Raw genomic sequence first — 13,687 nt, forward strand, 5'->3', positions numbered from 1 at the left:
ACCCCAAATAGGCAAAAATGCAAAGCAGGAGGCAAAGGGGGCTCACGATCACCAAGGGTGAAACTGATAGAACTGCACCCTTAATATATGTTTTTAGCAAGCACCCATTATAAGCAATGATGTACACACCTTAATTAGCTGTTGAAGGCAGTCTAACAAGACAAAATCAATTCAGTGCAAAGCCAGCAAATGAATATTTTTAAAGAACCAAATCAAATATGTGTTCCCATCTAGAAGAGAACTGTGAAAGCAATTGAGCTAGTAAATGCAAGCGTCATTTGGTTAACAAGAAAATTGATAGAGAAGCAAATCGAGCATAACTTCCTTGACAAAGTGGTGCACGTGAACCAAGTAATGGTCTTATTGACCTTACTGAGCCTGGAAAACTAGCACTCTCTCATTACATACTTGAGTGCTGTCAGTTTATTCCTCCTGTACTTCAAAATTATTTTCTGTCCGTGAGTGACATCCAGTCAGATTTCTCTGTATGTCACAGACATGGCTTCTGATTGTATTCTGCTACAGCTGTAAGACATGGCTAGGGAATGTGTGGCATTCCAGGTGCTGGTAGACAACTCCCATCAGCACTAGCCAGCATAGTCACTGAAAAAGATGATGGGAGCCCCAGACCAACAACACTGGAAGGGCCTCACCCCCACTTTAGCGCTGCTATGTTCATAGAAAGCCATTAGCAATATCATGCTGAAGATGCTGGGTCCACACAATCGTATTGCAGTGCTGTGTATGCATGCTTATCACCATTTCAACTTTTTTCACACATGGTAAGAAAACTGTGTATTTCTACAGGAGCTTATTTTTGGAAAGTGATGGCAGTTTCACAGGGAATGTTCCTGCATTCAGTCATAGAAACAAAGGCTGCAGCACTCCAAACATGAGTCTGAGCAGCTCAACCTACACCAGTGATCTACACTGGCACAAAAGCAGGGAGACTGTACAGTCCAGAAGGCAAAATGATGTGCCAAGGAAACAAAATTCTGTATCCAGAATTAATAATGAAAACTATATGGAACTAATGGGCATATTTCTATAGCTTTTTTGGAGGGGGATACAAGTAGGACTGATGATGAGCAAAGACAAACTAAAGACCATTGTAAGGAGGAGGTATACAACCAAGCAGTGTGAGGAAGAGATCTAAAGGGAAAAGCAAAGATCGATGCAGAACAAAAGCTACTTTCCACAACAAGAAAATGATACCTTGCCCTGCCCAGCTCTTTACAACAGATTTGTACACACCTGCAGTTACCAGAGTTTTTTAGATCACCAAGCTAATGTCAAATTGCACTCTCAAAAAAGCTTCATAGCTAATAATGTGATCCATTGCTGCTTCAGCTTCTAGGTGCCAATTCTGTCAAAAGATGCATCAAAGTGACAGGAATGCCTAAAATTGAGATAGCAATGCATACAATTGTCATCATAAGAGCCAAAAGGAGTGATGATGGAAAACATCAGAAGGCTATTATTTATAACCACAACTGTTATTCTGGTTCTTGCAGCATGCAGGCACGTCAGGCACAAAAGCTGCAAAAACAAACATTTAAGGAAATTCCTTCTCCTTTGTGAAGAAGGGATGGGTGCAAAGCCTCTGGAGAAAGGATGGAACAAATAAATATTTCAAGGAAATACTGTCTCCATCACAACCAGAGTTGCTCACTTAGTGCTTTCCCAAACACAAATTTCAACACTTACCGTAAAAGGTTAATGCATAAGTTTTCATGTTAAAGATCAGACTATCACCCTTGTTGCTTTCATGGGGGAAACAACTGCTAAGCTGTCAACATATCAACTACTATTTATTTCATCTCAGGACTCAGCACATATTATTCCTATTCTTTCACCTTATTTCAAAACATAACCTTCTGCCTTTTGGTGAACATTACTACAATATTTACAAGGATTATTACACCACATCTGTACGTAATGTATCATTTATGCTGGCCAAAGACAAACTGAAGGAGATTCTCAGCTCCGGGCTCAGAAGTGTGCTTTATAGAGCTTATTCACTCAATAACAGAAGACTCAAAGGCTCTTAAAAGAACACACCTTCCCCATTCTCTAAACAAGTTACAAATATTCTTTCCTTATCTATCCAGCCTATTGCTTGTGGATATGAAGATCAGCTGCAATATAAAAAGCAAGGATTATATATATGGTGGTCCAGCCAGCATACATGTTAACTAACCTGAAATACTTAGTGGTTAGGGCACAGAATATTCAAGTCAAGGCTGGTAACTAGTTAGTTTTTAAGAGGCCATAAAGTCAAGAGCCTAAACCACAGGAGCATAATAGTTCTGGGGCTGTGTCTTCTGTAGACACTGGTCGTCTATGCACTAATGGAAAAGCAATCTCCAGCACACCTACTGTGGTCCTAGGAAGATATACATGGAGAGACAGAGCAAACAGGCTGGTTTCTTGAAAGTGATGCTTTCCCAAACAAAACTTATCTTCCCATGTGCAATTTTCTCTCTCACACTAAGCCTTTGTGCTTTGCTGCAGATATACTGACAGAAAATTTGACCCTCAACCATATTGCTACAGTGCCAGACTGTTGCATTCCTGAGGTTTTATCAATATAGTCTCAGTAGGACCACCTTCCCTAATCTGGTATCCTCTAGATCAGTGATTCCCACAGCAGACAGTAATGTCCCCTGCCCCTCCCCGGGGCAGTGGAAAGATCCAGGAGGGCACTGAGTGGTTGTTTTAAATTTCCAGTAGAGCTAATTTAAAGAGATCCAATACAAAGAAAGAGGCATGGGGGCACTAGGGTTGTCACCCAAGAGGAAATGGGACAGCAGCCTGAAAAAGTTTGGGGACCACCACTTTAGATGATAACCATTATTTCCAACCAGAATGATGGGGACTGTAATTCAACACATCTGGAGAGTACCAGCTTGGAGAAGGCTGCAGTAGGGATTAGGTTTGATCTTAACAGGACATATATGAGGTTGGATAAGCGGTGAAAAGAGGCTTGCAGAAACAGGTTACAAAATGTTTCAAAGCCAGAGAGTTTCCCAAAGATCATTTCCAACAGTGGCTGACGTGGCTGGAAACTTGCTTCGACTTTTGCTCTTCTCCCGCAAATGCAGCTTTGTCTGCTCAAAGACACAGGAGATACATGTGACTGATGTCATTTCACCATTGGAGTGGGGCACCATACAGTGTCAGGGTAGAGGAGGCAATGGACAGATTTGAATCTGCAAAGAGAGGAAAAGAAACAATTGTCAAAGGATTCAAAGCCCCTTGGCTTACAAATATGCAAACCTGCTACTACTTTCAGGCTAAAGAAATGCCATTTTTTCCTCCAGTGCTTGGATTTCTTGGACAACTCAGAATAGCAAAGGATTTCATTTGGAAAGCAGTGATGTACGCACCGAGTTGGATCTTGTTGTACACTGAACACTTCACCCACGTTCACAACATTATGTTTATTCTCAGGACCACCATAACTCAAGGTCACCTGGAACAAACACACATGAGCAGACTCAGAAACTGCACTGGCCACAGCATGGCAAACAATACACTTAAGTGATCTGAGGAAAAATTAAAAGCTGGATGAGGCCAGAGAGAGGGGAAGCCTCATGTTATTTCCAACATACACAGCAGGAGTCATGTGAAAATGAATGGCTGCCATAAATAGGCTTCTGATGAGGCATTCTCACTCATCTTTCAGGAAGGTGCAAACACAGCTTGGGTCCAGATAAGAAGCGCCCAAGAGGGCACATTTCCCACCTATAGCAAAACGAACAATACCAAAACAAAGCATGTCTTCAATGTCCCTGCCCCAAGCCTCAAGTGGCCTGGAACAGTTCCTAAGTCTTGTCCCAAATCAAACAACCAACACCTCCAATTTTTAGAAATTATGCTTCTGAATTTAGTGTTCCCTAGCCACATTAGAGACCCATCTTTAAGAGCTGCCATGCATGTTTTTTGTTAATTCCAGCCAATAAAATTGGCCTTGAAATTATAACCACACTCATTCAAGTCAAGTCTAATCTTACTGAGGGTCAGCTTAGTATTTACATTTTCCACATGGAGTTTGTCAAAATGCTTTCCTATGACACTTCTCCATGGGGTATTAATAATGTTCGTTTTTTCAAACTCACATACCACCAGGCACCAGCCCTAATGGATATAGCACCTCCACATCATTGCAATACATTTGTAGAGGCTGCTGACACAGGGACAGGGATAGAGATTATGTTTCAGCAAATGGACACAACAAGATTTAAAACATATGGGACATTTCCACAGATAAACTCTCTTAGGAAGCCCTTCATGCGGGACAAATTTAAATTAGCCTCACTTTTAAGAGAGACTGCAACAGACATCTGATCCTTGGTGGAAAACTTTATTAAGCATAGGCTTGAATGTGCAACAAACTTTTGGAAGATTAGTATTTCTGCTGCTGTTAGGATATTTTGTTCAGGGGAGTATGTCTGAGACAGCCGCATAAGATAACCTGCTGGCCATGAATGAGAATGCAACAAAGCTATTCTCTTTTGCTACACAGAAATAGGATGAGCAGCAAAAAATGGAAGTGTGTGCTTTCTTGTTAAAAAGCTGATACAAGATGCGGCTCATTCCCTTTATCTGGCAGCCACCCATATCCACTGTTGCAGAAAACTTCATTAGGAAAGTTCTAATGTATTATCCTAATACTCAAGGATAGTATGGATCTAGAGAGAGAAGCAAAACAAAAACCAAAAAACACCAAGTGACCACAAGCATACAAGTAATTCATAGGATGCTATTTTAATAGTTATTGCCATCATTTGAGAAGAAAATAGAGAACTGGCTCTACTTTTAAAGTCTTCTTCAAAACCCACTTGGAAGCTCAACATCTCCCCAACTTTTCTTTGATGCACCCTGCCCTGCCACCCACTTTCGCCCCACTACAGTAACTTGAATGCACATTGATATCTATGGATTTTGGTTAAGCACCTGTACAGATTTCCCTTTTTCATTGTTTCCCTTCCTTAGTCTTCCCATGGTTGTGCTATGCCTTCACAAGCGTGAGGTTTTGCTGCCTGTGTGTGTTTGCATCTTCAGCATCACTACACCCAGTCAATCCTTAGACTAGGCTCATCTACCAATCTATGTAAATACATCTATTTTTAGGAAAGGACAAGAAAAGGCTGGATTTGTCTTTACCTGTTTGAGCACAGCCTCACCACGCAGCCGTTGCAGGTTTTCCAGATGGGAGTGGAACAAGGGGCTGTGCAGCAGTTTCACTTCCAACAGCCCCTCGATGATATAGCCAATGGTGCAGTCATCAGGGAGACGAATCCTCTCTGCAGTGCTGATGAAACTCCCCAGGCTGTTCAAAGAAAGGAACCAGAGAATGCAACTCTCCTAGACCCTGTCAGGGTTAGGACTAACTCAGAAAGTAACTCAGGGTTGTGGGGGTGGCAGCATATTTTCCAGAACGTACATACCTAGCCCAGGGGCTCATCTTTAGGGCAAGGCCTCTGCTGATACAGAATCCTGCACCACCTGTGGCAAACCAGAACTTTGCAGAAGTCTAGCAAGATAAACAGAGATGTGTGAAGAAAGCTAAGTGCTCCCTTTTTAGTCAAAACCTATCGAAATAACAGCAGGAAGTCTAAGAAAGCTTAGTCTTGATTTGCCAAACATACTTGATACATTTGCCCCCAAAACCTTGGTCTGTATCACAATCTGATCCCAGGATCAATCCGTTCGTGTTAAGCTTTTATTAAGGGGGCTTAGAAAATGATCTGACTTTCAATGGACTCAGAAATGCTGAGAAGACAATAGTGCAAATCTAGTTACACCCCAGGTCTTGCACTCCTTGTATGAAACTATTCATAAAACTGCAGCCGAATGAGTTCAGTGGACTTGCCTTCAAGTAAATGAGTACAGGACTATAAGTGTATATGGGATTACGACAAAGTGGCATAATATACACAAAAGTGACATAATACAAGGCAGAATAATCAGCAGCTTTTTTTCCCTACAAAGTACAGAATAGCAAGGACAATAATAAGCAATGGAAATATGACTTGCTTAGTGCAAGCACGGCCTAATCCACAAACTAGTTTGTTTTCCATTCCACATGGAACCCTAACCCATTTCACACTGCAGCAATTTACTTTCCTGGCTTCTTTACCCCAAAACCTGAGTTTTGCCGCTGTATTGTTATGTGTGGAGAAATCATATGTAGCTTACCAGCTACCTATGTCCGCTAAAACTGGTAGATATGTTTTTTACTGTTACATCTAATTAGCTCAGTAAAGTATGCCTTACCACATGCTACAGGTGAAAGACTACATTCACCTGGGCTTATGGCGGTACTGTCTGAAGATCTGCATCAGACACATCTGTCTGTAATGCCTGCACAATACAAATGCACCATGGCACTGACATGTACATCAAGAGCAGAATCACTATGCTGTGAAAGAGGCTTGTTTCCTTACAAAGGCTGGGTAAACAGGTCCTCAGAAATTATTAGCTTGCTTGTTGACAAAGGTGGGATGCCACCTAGGTTTCTATGCTGGGTGCAAAGGAGGAGGCTGAGCTCTTCCAGCATCCCCCGTTTTCTATAATGGGCTCATTGGAGAGATGAAGCAGTACATTCTTGCTCAGCCTCCTCACTCACCTATATAGAATTCTGAGCACTTACATGCATACCAAGCTGGTGCTTAAATATAAGACAAGCCCTGAAATTGTAATAGGTTTGGATTTCCTTCAGTGGAAAGCTCAGAAGTTACACAATGACTGCTAAAAAAATTCTTAGCTGACTGTGTCACTGACAAATGTTTCTGCTATATTGGCTACTGATGAGATGGGCAGCAATTGTGTATCTTGCTTTTGAAGGGTACAATATTTTTGTACCATTCACAAATGGGTTGTATTTTACAAAGGAATGCAAGTAATCACTTTAATTCAGGGAAGTGTGCATTTCCATCTGAGTCACAGACATTGTGTCCCTTCTCTCATATCAATATAGTAGAGAAGGCTATGATGATATTTGAAAAAAAAATCTGAATCTTCTTTTTTTTTTAAATGTGAAAAAAAATTGACTCTGAAGCTGCAGAAATTCACTTTGGGTCATGTATTACATAAGTGTTCCCTAGCCCCATGCTAGTGTAGAGTGGAAAGTAACAAATAACAAAGGAGGAGGAAGAACTCTAGATGAAAATTGAGAGTTGCTCCATTTTGGAAAATAAAGTCCCAATTTGTGTGCCTGCTTACTGATCCATCATTCTGGACATGGCCTACTGCTTCAATAGGATGGTCCAGACTTGGTCTTCCCAAATATACATCTTGACTGTGTGAAAAAGCAGATAAGAGACGCAGAAGATTCTTCAGGTTTACATAGTTATCATCATCCACATGACAAAACCACCTGCAGAAAAAGCAGATGAGAGACACAGAAAAGGTCAGAGCATGAAGTGTTCTTTCTATCAAACTTCCTTTGGGAAGCTCTCTACTTCTCAGGATTAATGATGGTAAAAGACTGATGAAAAGAGACATGTGAAGAAGCTTTTCTTAATTGCATAAATTTAAATCACAATCATAACTTGACTGGCTACCCATGCTTTCAGCCAAATTTGTTTTTTTTCCTTTTAGGCTTATAAACTGTGATCAGGGTAGCTTGTTCAGTCCAAAAAGGAGAATGTCAAGCACCAACAGACAAAATGTGTCTCTTACTTACTTTCGCTCAGATTCTAGGAATTTATCATATTCTACTGACATCTTGCAGCAGAGAGCTTGGCGGGTGTGAACAGCTGAGCAATTGGTATTGATTACACGGTCCCCTGTAAAACAAATAATTACAATGGGGGAAGCTACATGATTAGTAGAAGTCAACAGACATTGTGGGGCTCATGTATGTAATGGCCTGCCACATATTCAATGGGAAATAGAAACCTGATACTAGCAGAACAGGATCCTGACCTTGCATCTATGGGCTACAGGAAATGCAAACTGGAAACAATAAACATATAGGCAAGACAGTCTTGCTCAACATCATGGACATTACAATTTTCCATTGAGTAATATGGGACAGTATGCATAACAAAAACAAAACAAATGCAAGCTAAACTTTAGATCTACATTAGCGGTAAGTTGTGAACTTAAGACAGCAAAGTTCATTTATACAATCAGAATGATTAGGATACCCCTCAAAGAAAGCACATTCAAGGAAGGCAGAACAAGCAACTAATTACACAGGGACTTAATCTCCTTGCATAATCATATGCACAGTAGAAAACAAGGCCTTAAAACACATACTGCTTCTGCTCAAAGCAGTTTACTTTATTTATTGCAGAGCTGCAATACACAACAAGAATAATAATCTTCAACCACTGCGATCTTAGTCATATTTGTCAGACCTAAAATAGTTACAATAGATGCTTATGAAATTTTCTTTACAATATGAAATTTGTATACTTTATTATTGTCTACAGACTCAGTGAAAGAACGATTATGTTGAGTCTGGCAAATCAAGGGGTTGCAGTAAGTCTCCATGAGGAAAGGTTACAACATCTGGGACTACGTAGTTTGGCAAAAGGGTATCAGAAGGCATGGCAGAGGTGTACAGAATGATGCACACTGTGCAAAAAGTGGACAGGGAGCCCTCTCCTCCCTCTCCACTCTACAACCCAGAGCCATCCCATGAAGCTTATTGATGGGAGATTTGGGATGGAGAAAAGCAATTCATGCTGTGAATACTTAAGCTGTGGCATTAATTTCCACAAGATGTGGTGACACCCATCAATTTGGATGGTTTTAAAGGGGGACTGGGCGGATTCATGCAGAAAAAGGCTGCTAATGGCTACTGTATGCTACTACAAGAGACACCTATGTATGTCAGTTGCTGAAGATGATAGACAGAAACGTGCTATTGCACTCATGTTTTGCTTATGAGTATTCCATGGGCAGTTGCTGATAAGAGATAAAAGTTCCCCAAGGACAGACAGGGTAGAGCCATTGGGAAAAGCTACTAAGTAATTCAGTTCTGCTTCTGCTTCCAAGAAGACATGCAGAGGCTTGTCCTTTCCTGTGAACAGACATTATGCTCATGCTTATTTCTGAGCAGACATGCTTCTTACTGTATATGTATGCATAACAATGGCATTTGGGAGTAATGAATTTTTCAGCCCCAGTCACTTTTGTTTGTGTCCCTACCCACTAGAATGCAGCCCCAAGATCTTCTTCAAAATGAAATTTTGACTCTCATTGACTCTCCCCAATCTAGCCAAATATTGAGAACTCCTCCAAACAGAGTAAACAAGAGTCTAAAGCAGAGATAGTTTATATCTCCTGCTACCTAAAAATACTTCCACTTTTTCCACAAGAGATGCAAGAGACCAAAACATGGACCTCCTGCATGCAAAACATGTGCTCTATTGCTGACTTACAGACCTTCTCTTAAGACAGCAGCAACTTTAACATGTCATAGTATAAATACAAACCTCCAAACCTACTTTGAGAAATATGGGAAGCAGCTCACCTGCTCTAAGTCTTAGCTCCTGATCTTCCCAGTCAGTGAATATAAATGCCTGTAGGAAACATGAAAAATAAACAACTACTCCACTTCTTGAAAATTTCAAGGAAAAACTGATGATGGTTTCAGTCAAGACACTGAAAAGAGAGAACATTCTATGGGTTTCCAGGTGCTTCAAGCAAAAGTGTCTCTTTCCTACATGTTGGGCTGAAAAAGAACTTTCTAGTTCATTTCTAAGCTTTTTTCTGGTGGGGAAGGAAGGTTTCTCACCACATTAAAACAAAATATACAAATAGCTAGGTTTATAGAGTAAATGTAGCTGAGTACTAATATGCCTATCTCAAAACCAAAAGGTAAAAGTAAATATATTATTTGTTTAACTCAGGTCATGCTACAAAAAGTATATTTTCATTGTCACTCACTGCTCAGTTAGCAGATTTACAAGAAATATTAGATTTGTTCTTTGACACTATTAAGTCCTTTCTGTTGTTTTTGTTCATGTGCAACCACACTTTAATGATCTAAAGTGTTATGAGTGTGTTCCTTTAAATGTTGGTAAGTTTCAGAAGTGCAAGGAGGGGGTAAAAGGAGGGAATGAGTGAGGTGATTGGTTGGTGACTGAGTGTGCAGGAGCAGAGCTTGAAAGTGTACAAGGGGAGAGAAATAGATACTAGCAGTCTTCTGGCTGTTGACAGTCAGCGGTCTTCACAATCTGACAAGGCAGCCTTCTCATAAGAATCTCATAGGGTGCTTTGAAAAGCATTGTAAGATTCAAAAGGAAAGGGAAAGAATAGTTAGCGGACATATTAGCAACTTATACTCATGTCCAACTATAAGTGATCCTATGGCCAAATCTCACCACTTTTCAATCCTGTGCCACCTTTTTCAGCTGAACTATACTCTGGCCCGCATCCTCTTTGATGACTATGGAGAATCAAAACCTAATATTGTCAAATATTATAAGGTGTGAAAGTCAGAAGCTGACAGAAACCTAAGTGCAGAAGGGAAAGAATAAACTGAGATAAATAGAATAGACTGGTCAACGTACTTATTAAGAGAAAGAGAGGGAGATAACAAGAAAGTTAAAGACACTCCAGTCCAAACATATTAAAGGAGAGTAAGCAGGACATGCCTCTTCAGATTCTGCAGACGGCTGACTGACCACACCTGACTGGCAACTGATGACAGACTGCTAGTATCTCTCTCTCTCCCCTTGCACACTTTCAAGCTCTGCTCATGCACACTCAGTCACCAACCAATCACCTCACCCACTCATCCCCCTCTGCCACCTCCTTGCACTTCTGAAACTTACCAAAATTTAAAGGAAGACATGCATAACACTTTACAAACCTAACACTTTAAAATCATTACACATGTACTAAATGTGCAGTTCCAAATGTAAGTAATGTAAAAGTTGTATTATGGTAGCTGATAGCAGCATGAAAAGTAAAGTTAGCAGTCCAGGCTCCCTGAGAAACCTGAACTCTAACCAAATATACCCTTTGCTTCACCCATTGCCAAAGACACTCGCCACAGACTCCGCTGTTCCTGTTTACAGAGTGTTTCATTCTAGAACACAGGGAACCCGTTTTTGTTAAGTCATGTGAAGTTGTCACTGTTATTGGAAGGGTGGTGGTGCTCAAGCAATCCAATATGACATCTTTAAGACTGCTGCACTTCGTTTGTGTTATCTGTTCTCCCATGCTTTGTTCTTGGCTTTTATTTTAAAAATATATTTCTTCTTCCTAATATAGTCTTTTGGAGTTTATAATGCCTTTTGTATGAAGTTTATGTGCAATATTGTCCACTGGTGCTGTCAAATTCACAGAATTTTCTGCCAGTCTCTTTAGCCTTCTAAATATTATGAAATGCAACTCTAAACAACAAAGTGCACATAAAAGTACAGAAGTGCATTGCAGTGGTGCTTGATTTTTGACAAATTAGAATCACTTTCACTATATAAAATGTCTCCTCATCCCTTTCAGTAAGAAGATGTGAAAACTGAACTGTAGACATTACAACAGCGGATAGATAACAGAAGTTTTAAATCACATATGCTCCATGGGCCCCCTAATGTCCAAAGTTATTGTGGTAAAATATTAGAGTTGGCAAAATTAACACACTGTTAAGTTAGTTATTTGTTATTACATTATATTTATATCCTTTCTTTTTTCATCTTGTGAGGAATGTGAGGTGACTTACATAGTCCTCCTCCTCTGCACTTTACTCTCACAACAACCCTGTAACATAGATCAGGCTGAGACTCAATGACTGGCCGATGGTACTTGGTGAGTTTCATGGGCAAGTGGGTACTGGAACCCAGATCTCCAGAGTCCCAGTTCAGCACTCTAACTGCTACACCACACTGGCTCTAAATATTTTAGCTTTCTTACCTGCCCCTTGGCTTGAGAAATCCATGTTTGGAAGAGCAAGCTTAACCTTGTTTTATGGTATTTCCTTGTTGTTTTCACAGCAATAAAAAGATCCTTTAACTCCAGCTTTTCTTTAGTAGTGATTTCATCAAGTTCCATATGGTCTTTCTTCACATCGTACAATGGATGACTTGGTCTCCTGTTCATCTTATCATTAGTTTTCAGTCTGGATCTGCCAGTGTCTATGATATACGGACTCCATTTTTCTACTCGTTCCACTTTCACCAAGGGTACTATATTGTTAGTCTCATCATCCAAACGATCAATGGAGCCAGACTCCACCTGCTGTGGTGGGGTATCGCTCTTGCTGGAACCATTAACAACAAGTGGTGGTCTTGGCTGTGGGTAGCTCTTAGATTTCCAACTGGTCTGGTATTTGGGGATTAGCAAGAGGAGAACTGCACAAATGATAACTGAGAGCAGGAAGCAGATTTTACTAAGCCTAATGCAGGAAAAGCTCATTCTTCAGCCCCAAGGGCCCTTGCCATATTGTAAAGCTGGGACATTGTTTCCAAGAGACAATGAAGCTTCTGAGAACGATCATGAATTAGCTCAGTTGTGTGTCTAGTCCTAGGAATTTTCCAGCCATGCCACATCACCTTTAAGGGACTCATACACCACAGGGGCTGCCAACTTTCAATTTGTGAGTTCTGGGATGACCATCCTAATAATAAAACACAAAGTCAGTGCTTGTTCCATGGAAGAGAGGAAAATATCTCAAGTCATTTTATATGTTAATTTGCTTTAACAAAAAACAAGCTTTAATCCTGATTATTGAGACCAAATGTTTAAAGACAGCATAAAACAAAAAGCAAGCCAGATTAAAGCTCAGCAAAGAGGCGGCTTTCTTTGCATTTTTTCCTCCTCATGAACCCATGAAGCTGCTTTATACAGAGTTAAACCATTGCTCTAGTGTTACTGTGATGGGCAGCAGCTTTCCAAAGCATAAAGTAGAGGTGTCTCCAGTCACTTATTACCTGATCCTTTTGCAGGAGACTGAGCTAAGAAAAGTCTGCATACAAAGGATTTCCTCTGTTATGAAGGTACTGCCACTTCTTGGCATTGTGTGATGTCAGTATCCTAAATTTGCATCTCTCTGCAACGGGTGTGCCCCGCAAACAACTCCATAATATCTATCTAGATGTGATTTTCATGTACTTCAAAAAATAAGACTTACACTGAAGTAAGCATACATAGAATCAAGTTGATCGTTAGGACTATGCTAATTTTGGGCAATGGATAGGTTTAAAGTTGGGGTGAGCCAACCATTTCTAATAGACTAGATTTGGTCTCGTTTCCCCATATTGGCTCATTAGCCCCCGACAACGCCTGAAGCAGATAGAATGAATCACGGTTTATGTCTGAAAGCCCCCGTAGTAAAAGCCCTTCCAGGCCTTTAAGGCTCCCCAGGCCGGTTGTCATGGGAACCACTGCTCTTCCACACCCCCTGCTCGTCGCCCTGGCAACAAGGACACATACACCTGAGCATCCCCTTTCTCCCGTAAAGGGAAAGGACGTTCTGCCCCTCCTCTCGCCTCCCACCTACCTATGAGCAGCAACTTCAAACAAGTTTTTGCAGCGACGGAAGTTTGAGCCGCCGCTTCGCAATCCTTAGCAGCTCCTCAGCTCATGATTCGGAGCCATCATCAAACAAAACTGCAGCAGCTACGCGGGGGAGGGGGCGGGGGGAGCAGGAGAAGCACAGAAGGTGCCGTGGCCCCTTTAAGGGCTTCACCTGTAGAACGGACGTGTGCAAGTCTGAGAGAGC

At 41.0% G+C, this 13,687-nt stretch overlaps 1 protein-coding gene across 1 annotated transcript; it reads right to left on the reverse strand.

Moving 5' to 3' along the window:
- Positions 1-181: 181 nt before the first annotated feature.
- On the reverse strand, positions 182-13,677 carry RFNG (RFNG O-fucosylpeptide 3-beta-N-acetylglucosaminyltransferase). Its single transcript, XM_044419939.1, has 9 exons — positions 13,466-13,677; positions 11,881-12,583; positions 9,494-9,542; positions 7,694-7,796; positions 7,231-7,384; positions 5,454-5,539; positions 5,170-5,335; positions 3,390-3,475; positions 182-3,212 (listed from the first exon to the last, which is right to left on the reverse strand). Exons 2-9 carry the CDS (start codon positions 12,379-12,381, stop codon positions 3,146-3,148), a joined length of 1,212 nt encoding a protein of 403 aa, XP_044275874.1. The 5' UTR covers positions 12,382-12,583; positions 13,466-13,677; the 3' UTR covers positions 182-3,145.
- Positions 13,678-13,687: the final 10 nt, after the last annotated feature.

The sequence above is a fragment of the Varanus komodoensis genome, unplaced genomic scaffold, assembly GCF_004798865.1.
Source record: "Varanus komodoensis strain SLA01 unplaced genomic scaffold, ASM479886v1 scaffold11, whole genome shotgun sequence".
NCBI lineage: Eukaryota > Metazoa > Chordata > Lepidosauria > Squamata > Varanidae > Varanus > Varanus komodoensis.